Here is a 24,016-nt window from a genome sequence, read left to right on the forward strand (position 1 = left end):
CGGGACATCTGGTCACCCTATTTTGAAGAGGCTGAGCCAATTGATGACTTTAGGTGGAAGCCAAAGAGAAATCTGCTGTTTCAGCTGGATTTTCCTTTTGGTTTTAGAATTTATCTGAACTTGTGCAATGAAAATACAGAAAAAGATTCGTATAATACCCCCTGGTAGCCCCAAAACCTCTGAGTTTGGTGATGCTCTTTGTCCCAAAGCTCTGAATAAAGCTATGCAAACTATTCACAAGGAAATGTAAAACTGCTGGAAATCTTGCATTGTATTTTGAACTCAAGATTTTGTCCCCAAATTTGCCATGCTTTATGAATTTCTCAAAATTGCTTCCTTTTCTACTGAAAAAGAGCCAGTTCTAAACAACAGTTAGTTCAGAGAGCTCATGGTAGATTTGAAATACAGGGTTTAAGTTATCACATATTTGATGTGAAAACAATGATATCAAGTTTCATAGTGCTGCAAAACAGAAAATACCCTTTTTTAATTAGGTGTGTGTGTATTGTTCCTAAGTTTTACGCTACTCTGCAGCACCTCTAAAACAGATATGCGTCCCAGGTTTCTTGAATAAATTTAGTCCATCTTGGTTTCTAACAGAAAAGTAAGTCTTCTAAAATGGATATAGCACATTTTTAGTAAAGGTCATTGTTTGACATTATGCTGTAGTTATTTCATTTATTTTCAGCACCTTGTATTAGTGATTCAGACAGTCTTCCCAGTAAAAGCACCGGTGAGTGGAAAGTACTATGAAGCTATTGGTTCGTTGTGGAATTTGCAATCCTAGAAAGCCTGGCTAGCTTCAGAGGTTTTTCTCTACCCCCGCCCCTCCCCCCCCGAAGTCCTTTTCCCAATTGTAGCAGGCGGTTCATTGCAGCTCTGCTATCTGGCATGTATAATAACAATAATATTGAGACGTCAGTGGAATTTGGGGAGCTTTAGTGCAGAAAAAATATCAGTGACTGGAAAAAACTTTCATCTGATCTGGGAAAGCTGATACACGCAAGACAATCGTAAAACTCTTGGAATCTGTAGTTTGTTTAAGTGATTCTACAGTTTGCGCTGCGTACCACATGAATTTTCTGTGACCTTATTTACAGTGGAATAAAACAGTTTAGAAAATGTCCTCTTCGCTGTGATGAGTCTGTTTGTACAAGGCTTTATGTGTTGTCAATACCCAGCTCATTTGTCAGCATCACGTTATAGTTTGCTTTTCAAGCAGCCTTGATTTATTATGGGTTTAGGTAAACAGTGCGTCTTGCAATACTTTTTATTTTTGCATTAACTATGCTATTAACAGGCTCCGTGGCCAGCAATTCTGGTCAGGGCTTAAGCAGCCCCTGGGTGGCAACTCAGCAACACAAGCTCCAAGCTACTGAGAGCTGAAAAGCCACTGAGAGCTAGTGTCTGGGAGTGCCCAGCATCCTAAATAAAGGCCCCACTTAGTGTTTACTGTACCTGCGTTTTGTCTTGTTTACCTCTTGAGGGATGCTGTGTGGTATTTAAAGGTAGGGTTATTCCCCATTTGGCAAAACATTTCTATAACAGCTAAGGAATGCCCCTAAAGCAGCTGTAAGCAGAGCACTGCTCTATTCCAGGGAAGTGGGACTAATGCAGGCAATTCAGAGCCAGGGGTCTAGTCTGAAGAGGTATGTGATGGAGGAGTGCACCAGTCACAAATCTGGGATTAGAAGCTGGACCATAGACTTTGTGGCTATATTCTGCTCTTGATCTCTGCACAAGTTCTCACTGACATCAGTGGGATGTGGGCAGAATCAATCCCTCAGTAATGGGTTGTTTCTTTGCCGGTATGTGGAGATGTTGCAAAAGTCAACTCAGTCTGTGCAGTCTCTCTTTGGCTCTTGGGAGCATGACTGAACAGTTCAGCTTTTCTCTGGCATTCCTTTCTCACATACTTGTGGGACTTGCCGAACACAGAGTAACCAGTCACCATCTCTCCCTTGTTTACCGCTGAGTTTTTTCCAGAATGTGTTTTTTGCTCAGCAATTCCTGTGTTACACATCTAAGCCCCTTTGCAGTTGAGAAGCAAGCTGATAGATATATTTCTTGTTTGTATGTGGGCTCATGGGACTACATCAGCAAGGTCTTCTCCACACTGCCTGCCATCTCCACATTGACATTCCTACAGGATTCTGGTTATTCTTTGTGCCTCCTGGGTATAAAACAGAACAAACAAAATTTGTCTATTTTTAGCAGCATTTGGAAGCTCTTTTACATCAGGCCATCCATAAGGAATCTGTAAAATCAGGAATGTTAGATTTTGTTCACATTGGAAATTCTAGAAATAATAATTGGATATGTATATTTTTCATTGTGATTAAAATTTAATTTATGGCTTTTGGTTTGTTCCCACATCCCATCCCCCAGTACCGCTAGGAAGTAATTAGGAGTTATTACCACCTTTCTGCAGAGCAGGAAGGCAGAATCCGTTTTTTTGCCTATTAGTATCTCAAGGCAGCTTTACTTAAATAATTCCATGACTGCCAGGGGAGCTAGTCAGAACCATCCATGGGTCTCTTCATGTAACCAACAGGTTTGAGCATGATTCCATAATGTGCTTGTGGCTGTGTTCAAAAATGGTGTAGTGTGGACACAAACTGTGTTAAGTTTCTTAGATTTTTTTTTAGAATAGCCAGAACTTTAGTCTCAGCTTTATCATTTGCCAGTGTCACTCACTGCAACTACTGACTTCTGTGCAAGCACTGTTGAACAGAAAGCTAAAGCCAATTAGTGACATTTTGCAAAACCAAGATCCATCTCCGTACTAATAGGGATGGGCCAAAATCAGAGCCATATAGCCAACCCCTACACACACATCACTCTCAACATTTGAAAAAATGGGATTCAGATCTGAATCACAATTGGTCAGCGGGTTTGGTTTTGCAAAACGAGAAGACGCTCTGGGTTTTGCCCGCTGCTGTCATGGTATCTTGGGAATATTATCTCTAGCACTTTGGAAAGCTTAATCGCTTGACTTGGTTTCTTGCAGGTATCCAAATCCAGAGAGAGCAGAAATGACCATGACGGCCAACAAGAATGCTAGTGCCACCAACAGAGCTGGAGGGAGTAAAGTGCCTCAGGATACTTTGGATCGGTGAGTCCACTGCAGACTGTGAAATTTAAACTAAACATTTCTGTGGATCATTTTGTATGTCTCAATATTTTGTCCCAGCAACTCTGGAAAAGGTTGATTTGGTTTTGGAATTAAGTCTCATATTTCCAACACTAGGAGAGCAGAAGAATATGTGCTAGGCAAGGGTGGGCAAACTTGTTGGCCCAAGGGCCACATCTGGGTACACAAATTGTATGGCGGGCCATGAATGCTCATGAAATTGGGGTTGGGTTGCGGGAGGAGGTGAGGGCTCTGGCTGGGGGTGCAGGCTTTGGGGTGGAGCTGGGAATGAGGGGTTTGGGGTGTAGGAGGCTGGGACCAAGGGGTTCGGAGGGCGGGAGAGTGATCATGGCTGGAGCAGGGGGTTGGTGCACGGAGGGGGTGGCTCAGGGGTGCAGACTCCAGGCGGTGCTTACCTCAAGCGGCTTCCGGAAGCAGCAGCATGTCCTGCGCTCTGGTTCCTACATGGAGGCGCGGCCAGGTGGCTCTGCTGTGCGCTGCCCCATCTACAGGCAACACGAGCTGAGGAGTGGAGCCAGCTACTCTTCCCCTGCGATGATATTCTCTTTGCCTTTGTGTTTATAGCTAGCAGGTGCAACATCCAGAACTGATGTTTTCATTTATGCTTTAAAGACAGCAAAGTTGATTTGATGCTAGTCTCCTTTGAGAAGCGTTGCCAGGTGTATTGCTTTGTGATACAAATTATTGTCAGTCCTGTTCAGTTTAGATTGAATCCCTTTATAGACCTTGTTTTGTTATTTGTATTACAATAGCACCTTTGTACTAGGCATAGTACAAAGAAATAAGAAGGATACTCTCAGCCCTAGAGAGCTCTCAGTCTAGCACTTGAAGGCTTTAAATACATTTGTGTCCAAGGCTGCAGTAGAACTGTGGTGCTGGAGTGGATGTGGGTCTAAAAATAAATGTTATGGTGAGGGAGGTTAAGGGAAGACCACTGCCATCTTGTCTACATTGTTTTTGTTTGTTTGTATTGAGTTGGGGATAGGATTGCATTATTGTAGGTACTGTGCTGCAGTCCCCTAGTGTAGATGTGCTACATCGTTATAAGCCATGGCTTGCACCAGTGCATATCACCTGAAGGAAGCTGCACCAATACAAGTCACAGTTTATACTAGAGAAGTGTATTTATGCTTGATATTTGCAATGGTGTAATCAGTCTAGTTCCAACAGCCACCCTCTCCCCTCCCTCCCCTAGTGTAAATAAGGTCTGATTTAGATGGATCAAGCCAACATAAGTACAGAATGATTGATCCAAAGCAGAATGGGTCCTTAGCGGTGACAGTCAAGAGCAGTGCATCTGCTGGCAGAGGTGGCTAGTACTGAGGAATGAGTTCAGAGAGATGGGGAATCATGGGCTTTGGCTTTGATCCCAGCAGTGCGCTGTGTGTCAATTTGTAACTGATGTCCAGGCTTGGCTTGCCTTGCCTTGCCTTGGCATACCTGCCATTTTATTCTGAACTTTTCCAACCACAAGCAGAAAGGAAAAAATATAAATTAAGTTATGAAATTGTCAATGTAGAAACACTGGAAGAAAAAACATGTACCGCTTTTTTCTTTTTGTTTTAAAGGCAAAACTATTTCTAATGATGCCTTTGACTGTTTTGTTTTTAAACTATCTGGATTTGTTCTCAGTTTTGTTTATCTTTCTTAATTTGATGTATTTGTTTGTTTTTTCTGGCTTCCTATTCAGCCTTCTGTGTCAAATTTTCTATTTCAGCTATCTCCCACTCCTTCTCTCCTGGCTGTGCTGTTTGAGTCACACGGATTGCATAATTTTTTCTGCTTTGGGTTAAATGGCCTCATCCTAAATGGTTGAGAAGTAGTGTGGTACAGCGTGTGCAGCACAGAATTAAGAATCTGAGGTGAAATCCTCACCCTGTTGAAGTAAGTGGGAGTTTTGCCATTGATGTCAGTGAAGCTCCAACCCCATCTCTGTGGAGGACTTGCTTTGTGGCCTTGGCAAGCCTTTTAAGGGCTCTGTATCTTCATTTTCTGATCCATGGAGATAATTATATTTACGCAAACACTTTAAAGAGTTTTTCAATCTACAGATACAATTATTATGTTATGAACCAAGTAGTTTTATTTCTGCACCAGGTCTCTCATCTTGAGTTTTGTATTCTTTCCCATGCCTGTCCTGATTTTTTCACTGTACAGATTTACCTTTCCTCTTCTTTACATTGCTTTCCAATTATCCTGGGCAACAGGCTAGTGGCATGTGTCACTTCATGTGGTGTATTGATGTCTTTCTGCTAGAGATGGACTGTACATCCGTAGCTCAGTTAGGTTTCACCAGGAATGGACCTGACGGTCTGGTCCATTCCTAAATTTGCCAGTCCACAGTATTAGGCTCTCTTGGTGTCGCTTTTTTACAATATAGCAAAAGAGTACGAAATAATATTGGGGGCTGAGGGTGGGGGGGGAGGGGAAAAGAGAAGAGCTTCTGTCTTAATTAGAGATGGGCTTGAGTTTAGAGCCAGATCCTTACATCCTCAAGATTAAGTGTATATTAATGATAATTATGATACTTAGCACTTATATAGCAGTTATCCATCCATCCATCCATCTTATAGGCTGATTTGGCGTGTCAGTCTAAGGCCATTATAGAGACAGGGCTGAGCTGGGATGTTTGGAGCTAGACTTTACCGAACTTTGGATCTGCAGTTCTGGTTCAAACCATTTCTAACCTTAATATTCTTTAGAAGTGTATGCCTGCATGAATTCTAAGTACATGTGACAGTAGGCGTCAAATGTCCTTTCTTTCCATAGTCTCATCATCATATGTTTTGACTATGGTTAAGTAATGTAGAATTTGTAGGTGCAAGCATGGGCATAAATCTAGAGCTAATCCTGAATCATAATAACATGACAAGTGAGAAGCTTAATAGCTTGTTATGCTTAAATTCTGCATCCTTTACTTTGCCTTTCTGTAATCTGCCTGGATGACCTGACTTTATGAGGCTATGCAAGAGGATGCTATTTGAGTCAACTGAGAAATGTTTTCCTTTTTTATTAGACTTAAATCAACACAATAGGCGCTGGCATAATAAAAGTTTAGTTTAAGGCATGAGGTGATTTACTGTAAACATGCTAAATAACCCACTTAAACTGAGCAGTCATTGTCTCCATTTAATATAGGATTTGATTAGAGATTTGCAAGACCATAGTACAGTATATGTTTTCTATACAATTTGCAGGGGTAGCATTTCATAACGTGCTGATAATGGCATGACACAGGTGTAATTATCTCCCAGTAACCAATCATCTTCCTACTGGTCATAGGATTTAATGAAAACTATTAGCTGAGTCTGTCCTTCTGTGAGGGCAGAATATATCTTCTTGGACAGATCTCTCTTATCTATCAATCAGATAGAGATAGATGAATCAGATTTTGATCGATCAATACACCTCTACCTCGATATAACGCTGTCCTTGGGAGCCAAAAAATCTTACCGTATTATGGTGAAACCATGTTATATTGAACTTGCTTTGATCCACCGGAGTGCGCAGTCCCTCTACCCCCCCCCCCCCCAGAGCACAGCTTGACCGCGTTATATCCGAATTCATGTTATATCGGGTCGTGTTATATCGCGGTAGAGGTGTATAATCTTTTCTTTTAGAGCCTGGTAAATAATAATTAAACTCATGCAACCAGACAAAGCTGTTTTCAATAGTAATTGACTCAATGCTCAGAAATGGTAGAACAACAAAACCAGACAGTGGGAAAGAGACATAGCAGCTAGCTACTCTTCCCTGGCTTGCAAACATGTCCATACTTAGCCAGTCCATATCCAAACGGAGGCCTTGATCTTAGTTATGTTTCTGTAATGGAGGAGCAAATTTCAGAGCCAAATAACAAAAGAATTGAGAACTTTTTTTTTAATGAAGCTGAGACATCACTATTGTGTCTGAACATTAATAAAACAAGATATTGCATCTGGAGCAATCTCCAAAACTCAGTTCTTGTTAAGCCAAAATAATCTTCATTCAAAATAAGTGTATAGCATGTATCCCTCTTTCAGAAAGCAAGAGAACCCCCTGTACGTGTTAATGAGCCCATTAGAAATACCTTAGTATTTTCTATAAAAGATTATACCATATGAGGTCCAGCCAGAGGAATGGAAATCTTTTATCTAGGCATTGAGCTCTCTAAAATAAAAGAATGTGCAAAGATACAGAGTCTGAGCTAATTAGTGCACCAGCCACCTTGCTATCTTGTGTCAAGGTGCCAGATACAGTAATTTAAACTTCGGAGTTATCCTGGAAAACTGTACTGATAAAGGGTTGCATCCCTAAGGTTATTTTGCTCCAGGAGCAAATCTGTCTGTGTAGGGAGGGGAAAGTGCTGCTTCTATTAAAGAAATGCTTGTGCAGTCATGTGCCTTGACATGGATACATCCAAGGTTAGTCAAGCCATGGTTCCATCTTTATCTTATACCTAAGCTTTACTGTCAGGTAACTCATGCAGGTGACTTCCCATCTGCCTAGATTGGAGGTGGAATGGTTTTGTGGTCGAAGCAAGGGAGGTCTGGTTTTCTGTTCCAGGGTTGGCCATGGGTTAACTATGTCACCATGGAAGAGTTGCATGGGCTCTCACTGGCATATTAAGCACTTTGGGCCAGGATTGTATGTTTGTTATATGCTTGCACAGTTTAACACAATGCAGATAATAACCATAATAAAATGGGAATCAAGATATTTACTTACTTCGTGTCTGTTATGAGATTGAATCTCAACTGGAAGGGGTGGGGCCTTGGACGGAAGGGGCGGGGCCGGGGCCAGACTTCCCCAGCCAGCCTTTCAATGTACCCGGTGGCGATTTAAAGGGCCTGGGGCTCCCAACCACTGCTAGTGCTACCCCAGGGTTCTGGCAGCGATTTAAAGGGCCAGCGCCCCAGGGCTTCGGCAGTGATTTAAAGGGCTGGCTGGGGCTCTGGCTGCTGGCGTGGTAGCAGTAGCGTCGTCGTCTGGGAGCCCCGGGCCCTTTAAATCGCCACCGGAGCCCCAGGGCTCCCAGCCGCCACCAGTACGGTCAGCTGTGTACCAGCTCTTACTGGTACGCCATACTGGACCATACCAGCTTGCTTTCACCTCTGAAACCAGCCTCCAGTGCTCAGGCTTCTAAGTTATATTGGCTGTAGTAGCCCCATTGGGACTGCTGCATCATGCCCGCTCCTGATATGCCCCTCCCACCCTGACACACTTGCTACCTAGAAAAGAGGGAGCAGGTGGCATCTGTACAGGATCATCAGCTTCCCCTCCCCTTTAAGGCACTTTCCAGCTGCTTTGTGTAGTTGAGGCAGTGCCAAGCAATTGGATCTGGGACTCAGGAATGCGCCGAAGTGATCTGACAAGGAAACTCTATCAGGCCAAAAATATTCACCTACTCCGTGGAATACCACTGAGAACCCTTAAGTTATTTTCCATGCGTTTGTGATCCAAAGCCCATGGAAAGCATGTATCTCTTACTTTAAGGCAGGTTAGGGCTTTTACATTTTTGTCCAAGAAACTGAAAGTTGAATTCAGCTGTACCCTTGGACAGATAGTGGTTTAATAAAAATCTGCTGAGAGTAAGCAATATGTCAAGTTATTGAAACCACTATGAGATTTGGCTCTTTTTTTTAGGCACTGAGGTTTAGAAAACAGTATAAATAAGCTTCAGCCAAAATGTTATGGAAGTTGAATAACTGACTTGAGATCCATTAGTAAGTATTCTATTTCATTAAAAGCAGAGGCAATATGAACTATGCATCTGACAAGATTTCAGAAGGTTCGTTCCCAGCAATGCACAGTTCCTTCAGATTCAGAAAAGTGTAGAGATCTCTGTTATTGCATGAAATAGAAGTTTACATTGGATATGGAACCCCAGAGTTTGCCACTCTGATTTGTAGAGCCCGGTATCTGCACCCCGATTCATGATCCACAAACATGGTCCTCGGATATAAAGTGGATATCTGCATATTTGCAAGGCTCTGCTGATTTGTGCTGTGGATGTTGACAGGGCAGAGTTTATGAAGTTGCCAGGGAATGGAAACATCACAACTCTGTTAGAGATGAGGTTAAATGAAAACACTGATCCAAATGCTGCCTCTGGACTTTGGGAAAGTTTGGATCTGGATCTGAATTCCATAGTTGGGCCTCGTTGCTCTAATGCAGTGTCTCTCAACCTTTCCAGACTACTGTACCCCTTTCAGGAGTCTGATTTGTCCTGCGTACTCCTAAGTTACAACTCACTTAAAAATTAGTTGCTTACAAAATCAGACATAAAAATACAAAATGTCACAGCACATTATCACTGAAAAATTGCTGACTTTCTCATTTTTACCATATAGTTATAAAACAAATCAACTGGAATATAAATATTGTACTTACATGTCAGTGTATAGTATGTAAAGCAGTATAAACAAGTCATCCGTATGAAATTTTTGTTTGTACTGTGCTAGTGCTTTTTATGTAGCCGGTTGTAAAACTAGGCAAATATCTAGATGAATTGATGTACCCCCTGGAAGGCCTCTGCATATCCCCAGTAGTACGCATACCCCTGGTTGAGAACCACAGCTATAATGGGCCTTTGACAGGGTACTGGTTCCCAGTGAATGAGGGGTTAACTCCAGTTCAGCTCCCCTCTACCCCTGTGCGTGTGCTCAAGGAAAGGTGTGATTGCTTGAGAGGTCTGGTGGGGTGTATGTGTGTGAAATACTCTTGGGAAGGCAGGATTTCTCAGCTGGCTTGTGGTAGAATCCCAAGCTGAGGCATTTTGCTGTTTAGTTTCTGGCTATGGTAACTTATTTCGCATTCTTGTTATAAATACTTATCTCAGGAAGTGACCTAGCTGACTGTAAATCAGGGGGCAGCAACCTTTCAGAAGTGGTGTGCCGAGTCTTCATTTGTTCACTCTAATTTAAGGTTTTGTGTGCCAGACATACATTTTAACGTTTTTAGAAAGTCTCTTTCTATAAGTCTATACTATATAACTAACATATAACAATAGTTAAGGTAAACAAGGTTTTAAAATGTTTAAGAAGCTTCATTTAAAATTAAATTAAAATGCAGAGCCTGCCGGACGGGTGGCCAGGACCCGGGCGTGTGAGTGCCACTGAAAATCAGCTCATGTGCCGCCGTTGGCTTGCGTGCCATAGGTTGCCTACCCCTGCTGTAAATGAACTTTTTTTGATTTTAGAGCAGGGGTTCCCAAACTGCTTTGTACCGCTGATAACAAACATTACTACATGACCCCAGGACCAGGGACTGAAGCCTGAGCCTGCTGCCCGGGCTTTAGCTTCTGCCCTGCATGGTGGGACTCAGGCTTCGGCCCCGGGCCCCAGCCAATCTAACGCCAGCCCTGGTAATCCCAATAGCAACCCACTTTGGGGTCCCAACCCACAGTTTGAGATCCGCTGGCTTAGATTAGTATTGCACTACAATATTTACTAGGGTTACCATATTTAAGCATTAAAAAAAGAGGACACTCCACGGGTCCTGGCCCTGCCCTTTCCCCCGGCCCCACCCCTTCCCCACCTGGCCCCGCCCCAACTCCACCCCCTCCCCAAAGTCCCTGCCCCAACTCCGCCCCCTCCCCTGAGCACCCTGCATTCCTCCTCCTCCTCCCTCCCAGCCACGCGAAACAGCTGCCTGAGCGCTACCAGCTTCACGGTTGGCCGGGTAGCCCCCAGACCTCCAGACCCTGCGCCCCCGGCCGGGCGCTTCCCCAGCGCAGCCGGAGCCCGGAGGATACTGCTCTCTCCTCTCCAGTCACACCCCTGCCCTCTCTCCAAACCTCCCGGTGGCCTCACCCAGTCAAGAGCAACAAGAGTGCAACGCAGGTGGCTGTTGGGGCTAGGGGAAGAAAACTTTTGCTGCAGCAGAAAGGCACTGGGAGCACTTTCGCCCGGCTGCAAACTGCCGAGTGACACCCGATGCGAAGGGCCAGAGACCAGCCAGATCCACCAGCCCAGCCCCGCTTTCTGCACGTTGTCCAAGACCCGGCGCTGCAGCGTCCCCCGGTCTGCATCCCGCCCCCCGCCGTGGTGCTGGGTCTACTCATGCTGCTGTTGTGGCCCGACCAGTGCACCATGGCTTGGTTGTGCGCCGATTCCCCGGTCAGCGCAAAAGTGCTGCTGCTCAGCTTCAGCTCCTCCAGCCTGAAGCGTGTGGCTTTGCCCTGCGGCTGCTTGGGGGATGCTCCCGCCGCCTCCCTGCCCTGCTGGTCCCGCTCCACCGGGACCCCCCGGGCTCTCCTCCACTCCACCTGGCTCCTTCTCAGCCGGCTGCCGCGGGGCACACGCCCAACCGAGGTCTGCTCTTTGCCTTGTCGGCCCGGCAGGGCGGGCGCAGTCCCCCGGGGGGGAGCTCGGGGCAGGCCGGGGCCAGCGGAGCATGCTAGGGATGTGCTGGGGTCGGGCTAGCTGGTCGGTTTCTCCTGGCTGGGAGCAGCCGGGGAGAGAACTTCCCCGCCAGGAACCACCTCGCCTCTTCCCCCGCGGCCCGGCCACCCGGGCATAATAATCCCCACTGTGGCTGAGGTGGCTTCCCTGGGGCCAGGCAGGCGCGGCACGTTATCTTGGCTCCACTGGTGCCAAAGGTGCAGAGGAATTGGACAAGCCAGGTCCTGGCGAGCAGAACATACACGATCTCTGCCTTTGCCCACGCCTGGCTTTCCCATGATCATATGCCACCTCCCCAGACCTGCGTCCTGTTGAAAGTTCCGATCCTCCCCGCAACTCCTCTGAAAATGCAGACACACAAACATGTCCCCTGGGGAATGAAGGAACAACCACTCCCCTTCCCAGCTGCTTCAGTAATGCTGGCATTTTCCCAGACATGTTCGGCTTTTTGGCAATTCACCCGGGACAGGGGTTTGATTACCAAAAAGCCAGACATGTCCGGGAAAATCCGGACGTATGGTAACCCTATATTTACTGCATCGAATAGTCGTTTTATTATTGATGATCTTTTTTTGCATTATTGTTCCAAAAAGGATAGTGTTAAGGATTGAACTAATAAAATATTAGCTCAGTATGAATTTGGAAATGTTTATTTTGCCTACTATGGAACGTCAGGGAGACTGGAGTAATAATGATGAACAAGATAACGTTAAATAAAAATAAATGGAGATATACCTATCTCATAGAACTGGAAGGGAGTCATAAGTGGTGACCGGCAAAGTGCTTTCACATTACCAGACCAGTGTGTTTCAAACCTGTGCTGGAAGAACTCATTTTCTAGGAAGAAAATCTTGTCTCCATGGTCCTTTCAAATCTTGGCCTTTGCAGTGAGACTGCCACCAAGAGTGCCAATCATGACCATTTGTAATGTTGTCTTTTATTGTATGGACATCTGTCCATTAGGAGCTAGTCTGAGACCACTAAGTCTTTACAATGAGCCACTGAAAAGCCATCACCAAAGGGGAATGATTTCCATTTACTTCCTATTTTGACCTGGGTTTGAACTAGTGATTTAGAAGGAAAGATTGTGTGTTCTTTTACCATTTCCCTGAGCTATTCAGTTCCCCTTGGAAGAAATTTTCACCTTAGAGTAACAGAAAATTCAAATAGACACAATAAACATTGATACAGAATGAAACCCAAAGAAAGATTTTGAAAATAAATTTTTAAAAATGTGTGTTTCTGCAGTGTCAGTGTCAGAACGAAATAATCTGTCTAGACACTTGTTGAGAAAGAAATGAACTGGCTTGTGACTCTTAAGTTTCCTTCAGTGACTTTATCAGATGGACCATCAATAGCCATTTGGTATTAGCCATATGTCCTGATTCACTCTCCATAGAGTGACATCCCTATGTTGGTGTTTGAAAAGCACATTCTTCTGTTGAAGTAGCCATTAAGTAATTTTCTGCAGGGGAAAAACTGAAATGGGAGCTAATACAATACATATGTTGAGCTGTCCCATTATTAACAGTGTGCTTGTGTAGTATATTTTCCATAATTAGGTTAGTCAATCCTACATACCCTGTCTAGGAGCAGCTTTTGCGCAAGAAAACATTTTGATGTGATATGCAGCATACCAATTACAGAGCTACATCAGAGCACGGCAAGGACACTAACAATATGTGTATCATCTTGAAATTATGTCATTATTGACTCAAAGCCAAGGACTCATGTTATGCGAAATTCAATATGTAGACTTCAGATATTTCTGGTCCATCCATCTTTTATCTGTTTGGAGCATACACTGTCAGCTTCTTCAAGGTCTCCAACATGACTCACATGTCATTCACTAATGCTGTTTGTATCTTGGCTAACCCATGCACACTGTTTAGCTGTAGAACTACAACTGAAGCTATATCTTGAAATGGGATGTGTCAGTACCACTAACAAAGATAGTAAAGGCAATGGGCACTCAACACTTTGAAGAAGGTGCTGGCACCTTGCAGGATTGAGTTCTGTGCCCAGCACTGATATCTCCTGTTGCTGTAAGAGATACAAGAGTGCTGCCATTGAGAATTTGTTTGTTCGTTTATGTGAGTCCAAATTTGAAGATTTGGGTGAATAAAGTTTGGCTCCTAAATCCACGTGTAGGTTTCTGTAGTAAGTGGTCTGATTGTCAGAAGTGTTGAGAACACTCAAATCCCACTGATGTCAATAAGAGCTGCCGTGCTCAGCCCCACTTTTGAAAATCAGAACCCTTATTTTTTGAGCCTGTCTAGTTTTAGGAGCTGGATTTTAGGCAGCCAGGTTTGAAAATCTTGTCCATAGTGCCCAAATTGTACTATATGCTTTAATAAAGCAAGCCTGAGGAGAGTTTCAGTTAGAATACAGGAATGATTTAGTTAAGTTAATGATGCTCTTTGTACCAATGTTAATAAATTACACTATGTGATCCTTGAGCTATTTAAAAAAATATTTTGGCAGTGAAGTAAAAGCATTATTTAGTAAGGTTAATGTATTAATGGTGCTCTTTAACCAGAATTAATCTCTGAGGGTATAGAAGCTATAGAAAAAACTGGAATCAAGTTAAGAGGCATAATTACTTTTGTGCCCTCCTTCTTTTTAAAAAGGAAATAATGGAAATTGCAAGACATAACAACTTTGCTGATTCCACCCATCCACAAAATTGTGGCTGTATCATGAAAATACTTTTTATGTTGAGCAGTGGACTGGAGCTCATGAGTAAACAGGGTAGTTCCAATTTTGGATTTATATAACAAGCTATTTTATGTCAGACTTTCTAGGCACAATCGTGTGCAGCAGCCCTCACAAATGAGCTTTTCCATCTGCTAGGACATTTGGGAACATAATATAGACCTGAGCACTACTGGCCCAAGATGCCTCTTGGGAAAGACCTGCTAGACATTTCTGGGCCTGATCCGCCATGGCACGTGTCAGTATGCCTCAGCTGAAGCCCATATAGTAAGGGCCTAGTGTAATGAAGTGGACGATCAGGCCCTCTGTCTCCTAAGGCAGTATAATGGCATTCTAGATCTCAGTTTTTCTCGCAACTTAAGGCAGTATCTAGTTTTGTATGAGGGAATAATAAAGCACAGATTGGGATTTATGTTAATAACGCAGTGTTTGAGTATAAACTGATGGGTCTGTTTTTATATTTTGATACTGTCATGTGCTTGAAGGTATCAATATATGAAAATGCAAAGTTGATGAAGGCATTAAATCAGCTAAGGAATGCTGTGGTATTTGCTATATGTTGCTACTCCCAGTTTCTTTTCCTATAAATCAGCTAAGTGCCCTGAGAAAGGGGTGAGCCATAAACTGCACCACCCCAGGCATAGCCCCAATAGGCATTGTGACTCAGAGACACCCCTCTGGGGCACGGTTTCTTTTCCTCTTGCTCCAGAGTTGAGAGTAGTAAATCTAGGCTGGACTATACCAGGCTGGCTTAGCTGCTCTAGCCAGAGCAGTTATGGTTCTGCCCATCCCCCATTTCCCACACACACAGTGCGGGGAGTCAGCGGGTGCAATCTGTGCAGAGGTAGAAAGGCTCGTGGGGGTGGGGTTCTTACTCCCCTGCACGGGTGGAATCCAAGCCACAATCTAGCTCCAGGATACCAGTGCAAAACTACTGATATGTTTCTGAGTCAAGAAGTGACTAGAAGTCACATTGAATAAGGTGTTCAGTTTAGGGGCAATGCTTTTTATACAGATACTTTTACAGGCATTGGTTTAACAGCTAAAAAAGCAGCTCATGTAATAATCTTGTCTCTCTCACTGAAATAATGGCATAAGCACTAGGAAAATCGCTCCTGTATCATAATCATCTCTGTTCCACACTGCAGCAATTTCCCAGGCGCTGGCAGATGTCTGGATTATGCAATAGCTGAGCAGGTTTAACCTTTTCTCTGGGCAATTTTGTGGATGTTTCCTTCCTGAAGACAAAATGCATTGACGCTTGTCTACTAATGCTTTACCTGCAGGAAGGCATGTATCTGGAATGTTGTTTGCTTTGCTCATTGATGTAAGGTTAATGTGATGGGAAAGCACAGTACTTACAATATTTAAGTAGTGGGAAAGTGAGGTCATTGGTCAATCCTCTCTTTCTATCACAGCCTGAAGATGCCAGGCTGACTCACCTGCTTTTCTGTATAAAGGTGTTATGCGCATACAAAGCACACAGGATCTTTATAGAGGAAGGTAAATACACAGCATTTATTGAGAATACCACAGTTAGCATATGCTTTTTAGACACACACACACACACACACACACACACACACACACACACACTCTCTCTCTCTCTCTCTCCTGCAGTGATGTGTATAGTTACCAGTCCAGAGTCTGGATCAATCTAGTGGCCAGCCAGATTGGTCACAGAGGGGAGCAGGGCTCTATCAGTCGTGATCCGATGCTCCTGGGGTATGGCAAGACGAACCCAAAGTCCCATAGCCAAGCACCCTGTTCTTATAGGTTTTTTTTCCCTCTGTTGAAGCCTATGGATTTTGCTGTGTCAGTTTGTGACCAGTTACTACTTAATTGGTGTAAACATTACAATACACCCCAAGAGGGTCATCCTGTCCTTTGTTCCGATCCTTTGTTCCGATTTAATCAATTGTCCTTAGGGGTGCCTGCCTTCACCTCAGGGTCGTCAATCTGCCCTTCATTATGGATGCGCGTTGATGATTCTTTGTCCTCACCCACAACTATTTCACATTTGGGGACAATATATACCTTCGAGTCAGCGGCACTGCTATGGGTACCCGCATGGCCCCACAATATGCCAACATTTTTATGGCTGACTTAGAACAACGCTTCCTTAGCTCTCGTCCCCTAACGCCCCTACTCTACTTGTGCTACATTGATGACATCTTCATCATCTGGACCCATGGAAAAGAAGCCCTTGAGGAGTTCCACCATGATTTCAATAATTTCCATCCCACCATCAACCTCAGCCTAGATCAATCCACACAAGCGGTCCATTTCATGGACACTACTGTGCTAATAAGTGATGGTCACATAAATACCACCCTATACTGGAAACTTACTGACCGCTACACTTACCTACATGCCTCCAGTTTCCTTCCAGGACACACCACATGATCCATTGTCTACAGCCAAGCTCTAAGATATAACCACTTTTGCTCCAATCCCTCAGACAGAGACAAGCACCTACAAGATCTCTATCAAGCATTCTTAAAACTACAATACCCACCTGCTGAAGTGAAAAAACAGATTGACTGACTGACAGAGCCAGACGAGTATCCAGAAGTCACCTCCTACAAGACAGGCCCAACAAAGAAAATAACAGAACACCACTAGCTGTCACCTTCAGCCCCCAACTAAAACCTCTCCAGCGCATCATCAAAGATCTACAACCTATCCTGAAAGATGATCCTTCACTCTCACAGATCTTGGGAGACAGACCTGTCCTCGCTTACAGACAACCCCCCAACCTAAAGCAAATACTCACCAGCAACCACACATCACTGAACAAAAACACTGACCCAGGAACCTATCCTTGTAACAAAGCCCGATGCCAACTCTGTCCACATATCTATTCAAGTGACATCATCATAGGACCTAATCACATCAGCCATACCATCAGGGACTCGTTCACCTGCACATCTACCAATGTGATATATGCCATCATGTGCCAGCAATGCCCTCTGCCATGTACATTGGCCAAACCGGACAGTCTCTACGCAAAAGAGTTAATGGACACAAATCTGACATCAGGAATCATAATACTCAAACACCAGTGGGAGAACACTTTAACCTGTCTGGTCATTCTATGACAGACCTGCGGGTGGCTATATTACAACAGAAAAACTTCAAAAACAGACTCCAATGAGAGACTGCTGAGCTGGAATTGATATGCAAACTAGATACAATCAACAAAGGATTGAATAAGGACTGGGAATGGCTGAGCCATTACAAACATTGAATCTATCTCCCCTTGTAAGTATTCTCACACTTCTTATCAAACTGTCTGTACTGGGCTATCTTGATTATCACTTCAAAAGTTTTTTTCACTTACTTAATTGGCCTCTCAGAGTTGGTAAGACAACTCCCACCTGTTTATGCTTTCTGTATGTGTGTATATATATCTCCTCAATATATGTTCCATTCTATATGCATCCGAAGAAGTGGGCTGTAGTCCACGAAAGCTTATGCTCTAAAAAATTTGTTAGTCTCTAAGGTGCCACAAGTACTCCTGTTCTTTTTGCGGATACAGCCTAACATGGCTGCTACTCTGAAACCGATGATTCTTTGATGTCCTTTAAGTCTCTTCATTCCTTCTTCCTTGACTCTGGCTATAACAATGGCCTTCACACCTTATATTTTCCTGATGCATATATTCCTCATTCACACAAACAGATTGAGAATACAAACAGTAGTATTTTATATCGAGCAAAAAGGCATTGCAAATTAAACCTTGCTAAGTTTTACAATCAATAGCCAAGGCAATTTACATTGAGGCCCAGGCCTTCAATGTTCCTCTAATCTACTTAACATAGACACAATAGAGAATCCTGTCTCTTACTTACTAAAACCTTAAAACAAAGAAATGCATATTTAACTAGAGTGCCTATATTGTAATACATATAGGAAACCATAGTAGACATTATAACTTATCCTAAAACAAAAGGGTGACCATAATCAGTCATAAGGATTGTTCTGGTCTGTCATTCCTTTCTGCTATTCAAAAAGGGTGGCTGACAGGATGAAATCAAATCATACATTAATTCTCATAGTACATTATAAAATCCAGCTCCTACAAAGGGACCTTCCCAGGGAAGCAACTGTTCCTCAGTGGGGAAAGTGGGGCAGTAGGGAGAGCTTAACTGGTGCAGCAACTTTCAGACACAACGTAGGAACAAGCTCACTCTCCAGTTCAGAGCATTTGAAATCGCTGTTGCCTTGATTTGCTGCCAGTTTGGAAAACTGATGATGATAAAGGAAAACTAAAAGCGGACAGTGGTAAATTAGGCAGCTGGCAGACACACTGAATCATTTCCAAGCACTTGGTGAAGATAAAAGCATTTTCTTGTGGATGCTTAGCTGCTCACAGAGTCGTCCTCTGTTTCTTTCTAGCCAGTACCTTCAGCCATGTGGAACTTAAGGAATATGTTCAGCCCAGTGATCTTGTCCAATACTGGAGTGTGTTGTCTAGTGGACCCAATACAGCTTTACTTTTCAGAAGTGAATCAGTGATTTTGTTGGCAATGGACAGTAAGGCTGCTTCATGTCACGAAGTTCCAGGAAAGAATTTTAAACTGGTTGTTCCTGCCCTGCAACTTTAAAGAAGCAGACCACATCCATGTCCTGGTAACTTTCAGATAACCTTAACTTTGCCACTGAATGCACTGGAAGTCAATCTGTCAGATTCAATGGTAGGACTTTCTGTTTGTCTTGTTCCTGTTAATCATTAATGGCAAGTTCCTCCCTTTATACATACAAAAGGGACAGAGATTTGACAGACACAGAGAGAGCATGTTCCATTTGTTGCTTGAGGAGTGGAGTAGTAGGATTCCATAAACACACAGCAGGATGCACCGATCCAAGGGGGGTGAAATCCCTGCTTGTTTTTATTTCTCATCCTTACGAGTTGATTGATTAGAACTTCCAACTAAGTTTTGAACCTGTATGACCAGCTAAGGGCAAAGTGTGTGACAGTGGCATTTAAAATGTGTGACAAAGATGTCAGATGAGGAAGAGAAATAGAATAGAAGGAAAAGAAGCTTGAAATTCTGTAGGACCGATTTATTTAAATAATAGTGTTTTCTATAGCCAGGGCTGTCCCTAGGGAGGGTGCGGGGCCACAAATCAGCCTGTATGGGCCCTTCTTAACATTTTTTTTATACAGGTGAAATCTGGTGTGAGGAGGGGATATCAGTGCTGGGGGGCAAGGGACGATGGAGAGTCACAGGGTGGCACCTGTGCTAGAGGCAAGGGGCCCCTTGTGCTGGGGGTGGGGTCTGGGGTGGAAGGGCAATGGATGGGGTCAGCCTAGCACTGGCAGGTTCAGGTGGCGCTAGGATGCTGGCGGCACGTGAGCAAGAAAAAGAAATACAATGTGGCTTCCCGCTGGTGAGTGTGGGCCCAACCGCCGCTGCTAGCGCCAGGGTCCCCCTAACCTCCCAGGCACCCCAACCCCAACCTCCCTGGGCCGGCCTAGCGCCTCCTGCACGATACACGCACACTGAAGCACAGGGCCTCCCAAAGTGCGGATCCCAGAGTGGTCGCCCCGATTCGCCATACTGTCTGTAATCAGTTTAATAGTTCAGCCTGCCTGGTGTCCATAATCTACACGAGTATGCAGGAAGATAACACCAGAGCTGAGCTGGTCAGAGGTACAGAGTGGAACAATAATTTTAAAAGTTGACATGCTGCGCATTATGTGCAATACATGGATCTGTGTGGGGCTACAACCTGCCAGAAACCTGTATATAGGCATTTGTGAGCATTGTTCACAGCCTGAGAAAGCAAGGTCTGTTAGCAAAGACTTTTCTCCCGTTCATGCCCACAGCTGACTTCCAGAATTAAATGGGAGTATTTACTCTCTACCAGTGTAGAACCTGCACTCCACTATGCCCCTGGAGATATGATTCAGATCAAAAGGAGTGATGTCACCTATGATCCTGTACAGCAGAGAGCTATGCTTTTGACCCATCTGAGCTAAATTCAGCTCTGGTGAAAGCAGGTGCTAATCCACTGCCTTAGAGAGGTGATGTACTCACGTTAGGGCGCCATTTGGCTCACAGTGACTTAGTTCTCTATTCTGGCTAACAGTGCTGGAATGGAAACCCAGCGTTAAATACTCTGCTGCTTCCAAGCTTTTCTGTGCTGCATTGGCTCTGGTGCCCATTTTTTTAAAGGGTTCTAAGAAATTCACATTCTGGGGTAGAAGATAGTCATTGAATGACTAGCAAGAGTTTATGGGTCTGTGTTTAAATATACATCAGTATTGTGATCCAAACTCTGTGACGTTGTGAGAAGTGTAACATAAAGCCAGAATTTGGCCTTGGATTTGTTGTTCCAAGTATTTATTAGATGAGGTTCCATTTTTAGTCTGGTTAAATCAAACTTGTTGTTGTAGTTTGTTTTGTTTTTAGAGAGCAAAGTTGAACGGTTTGGTGCAATCTTTTCATTGCTCTTCATCCCTACGTTCACTTGCTGGCACAATCTAATTTCTTTCAAATAATCTTCATGTTCTTGGCCTAGTCTGATGCTATCAATGTGTCTTCCTGTATGGGCATGTTCTGAATAAAAGGGTGTGTAATGGAAATATGTTCCCTCTTCTCGCTGCGCTAGCGGGCTACATTTTTACGTATTGTATATTGAAACATCAGTCTCATTTATTTTTCCACCTTTTTGTTCTGTGACAATGGGCAGTACAGTGTTTTCTTTCTCCAGATTGTTATAATGTGCAAATTTCCACAGAAAAATAAAAGACATACTGGCAAGCTCCTTACAAAACCTAATAGGCCAAAAGAAGAGTGTAAAAGTAAACCCACAGCTTTATAAGAAGCCAAAGCATCAGAGGAATGAAGCATTCATAAAGATACCCTCAAATATCCTCCAGCTTCCGGCGTTGGCTTCAGATACCATTACTGCTGGATATGTAGAGATGAGAATTGGCCTTGAAGGCTCATTTCAAAGTGGTGAGTTATGTGCATGTGTTCTCTATACCTATATCCTGTTAACATCTACCTTACAAGCAGGATTTTCAAAAGTGCACAGGATTGGACCGAATTTTCCTCCCACTGACGTCAATGATAAAATTCCTGTTGACTTCAGTGGAAGCAGAGAGAGGCCAATGCTGAGTGCTTTTGAAAATCTATCCTCCCAGCCTATGTTATCCTATAGTCTGCATGGCACTCTATAAAATGGGGCTGCTTATTGCTGCTGTTCTAAAATCCAAAATACTAGTTCCAAATTAGGAGCAGATCCAGCTTCCAGTGAAATCAGTGGAAAGATGCCCATCAATTTCAGGGGGAGCTGGATTTGGCCTTGAGTGTACTATTATGTAAAGGGATTATGATAATGACTGGGCTAGTGAATAATTCAATGAATTTAATGAATGTTGCTTTATTTTTTTTCTATTAATGTTTTGTCTGCAAACAGATTGCAAAAGTCTTTGATTTATTCATTCTTAGCAAATAACTTTTTTTTTTTTTTTTTTTTTGGTTAGTGAATTTCATACATTTCTTTAGTGAATAATCAGTCTTGGCCTGCAGATTACTTGTGGTTTGTGAATATTCACTTACTGCATGGCACGTTTCCTTATTTTCTGAAATATGTCACTAAGCACCACAGAATGAAGAGCAAATTTTACAATCAACAGTCATCCTACTTTAAATTTTACAATCATCCAAATTTATTTTTTTGGTAAAATTCAAAAATTTGGGCAAAACTCACTTTTCATAAATGATCACCTAGTAAAAACTAAGGGACTAATTCTTCTTTGATTTACACTGGCGTAAAGCTATTATATCTCCAATGACTTCTATGGTCTTATGCCTGATTTACCACTTTATAAATCAGAGGAGAATAACACCCCAGAGTACTCAAATATTTGCAGAAAGTATAGGGAAAAAAGGAGTCGCACATGAAGTGGAATAAAAATTCACTCTTAAATTCAAACAAATATTTGCAGACAGTTTCTTCTATTTGTACAGCTCTGGACAATGTTAAATATAAATATGTTAAATATAGCAAAGGGTTACATTTGCCAGTTTTAGCTGGAATTTATTCTGTATTCAACAAGAATTTGATTAAGATCATGGTCGTTAGAGGCAGGACAGGTGTATTCATTCAAGTCTATCCTCTTGTAAGGGCAGGATACAGTCATGAGAGATGACCTGTTTTTATTTACTTCTGGGTATTTCTGTTGTACTCAACATAACACCTACAAAAATATATTATATACAGTGTCTGTGGTTTGTTGTATGTAACTGTATAGGTTTTAAATAAATCACAGTTCACAACATAGTACAATACACACATGAACTGTGATTTGTAACCTACAGACTTAGACATATCAGCCCTGTAGCTTGGCTGGGCCACAGCCTTTTGTGTCTGTCTATATAGCCACTTTGTTGGAAGAAGTTAAACAGCTTTTTCTCTGTCTCCTTGCAGCTGGTGTGTGAAGTGGGATTGATTACCATGCAGTGTGTTCCTGACCTTTGAAGAAATAGTAAGTACGCCTGTATTCATAATGTCTTCTCCTCCTCTTCTTCCTCCTCCTCACCTTTTGGAACCTGCACTGTCTAGACACAGTTCTCTAATCAAATGCTTTATTTTTGTTCTGGTTTCAGGTGCTGAGAAAGATCCTACTCTGGGTTTTGTTCTTTTGGTTGTTTATATAAAAGCCCTGTATCCCAGAGGATAATTGCTCTAGTTTCTCCTTTTGAAATACTGTTATCAAGGTCAGCTATGTTCCATTAAAAAACAAAATCAGTTACTATTGCTAGAAAATTGATATTTGGTCATTTCTGGGAGCCAGGGGTGGGGGGAATTGCACTGGATGACTCACTTGAATTATTGGTAGCTCAGAGATGGTCAGTGTGAAACCCACTCTTCTGGCCTACCGAGGGCAAAGGAGTGAAGATAAATGCTTCCAAACCAAGCCAGAGAGGAAAGGCTACTTTGTGTCTTTAGACACATTATTGTAATAAGTAAAGCAATACAATAATAAACAGAAAACTCTATGCCAGGTTTATGTTGTTTCATTTTTAATCATGGGAATGGCTTTATTAAAAGGCTTCTCTCTACATTGTGTAATTCTATTGCGGTCTCATGATATGAAGCACGTTTACTGTAGGCACTGGTTTAGAGTTTTGTTTACACAGAAGAAATCTGCACAAAGTTGACTGCACTGTGACTGATGTTTGCAGAAAAAGTGACATGAAACACAAGGCCAAATGATAATGTGGGAATGGGGCCTCCAAGAGGTCTAGCCACAATAGGGACTAAGTTTAAAAATAGGATTGTGCTCTCTCTCTCCTCCTCCCACAACCACCCAATGCCGTAGGTAACAAATACAGACAGGACCAATGTGTGACATTCAAGTGCATTACGGTCAGACTGAGTTGGTTCACAAACATTACATTCAGACAGGGCTGGTGTTTGAGGCGGAAATGTACTGAAATCCAACAGGGCTGGATTTTTCATGCTCTTTTGTACTGGAATTCATTTTTTGCCCACGTAATGCAGGGACCCCAGAAATGGCACAAATATTTACAGTGCTAGTCTCTTGTGAAATTTTCTCAGCTGATGTGTGACACAAGCAATTGAAATGTGTGACAGGTGACTAAAATGTAGAACACCCACGTTTCATTGCATGTTGCGGCCCAATTAAAAGATGGTTAATGGTTTTTAACTGTGAAATGTGTTTTAAGGATGTTTTCTCGCTATGTGAATTAACTAAACCAGTTTATAAAAAGAAAACTGG

At 43.0% G+C, this 24,016-nt stretch overlaps 1 protein-coding gene across 9 annotated transcripts in view; it reads left to right on the forward strand.

Annotated features, from left to right (window-relative positions):
* Positions 1-24,016, forward strand: part of DENND2B (DENN domain containing 2B) — a 291,401-nt gene that overhangs the window by 127,186 nt on the left and 140,199 nt on the right. For 6 of the 9 annotated variants that reach the window (XM_034770079.1, XM_034770078.1, XM_034770082.1 and 3 more), the window contains one exon: positions 3,011-3,115. In XM_034770079.1, coding sequence (XP_034625970.1) covers positions 3,036-3,115 — 80 coding nt within the window. In that variant the 5' untranslated portion in view covers positions 3,011-3,035. Of the gene's footprint in view, positions 1-3,010; positions 3,116-4,871; positions 5,039-20,992; positions 21,225-22,701; positions 22,760-22,931; positions 22,992-24,016 lie in introns of those variants that run through there. The other 3 variants (XM_034770083.1, XM_034770084.1, XM_034770086.1) reach the window with 3 other exon arrangements.

The sequence above is a fragment of the Trachemys scripta genome, chromosome 4 (assembly GCF_013100865.1).
Source record: "Trachemys scripta elegans isolate TJP31775 chromosome 4, CAS_Tse_1.0, whole genome shotgun sequence".
NCBI lineage: Eukaryota > Metazoa > Chordata > Testudines > Emydidae > Trachemys > Trachemys scripta.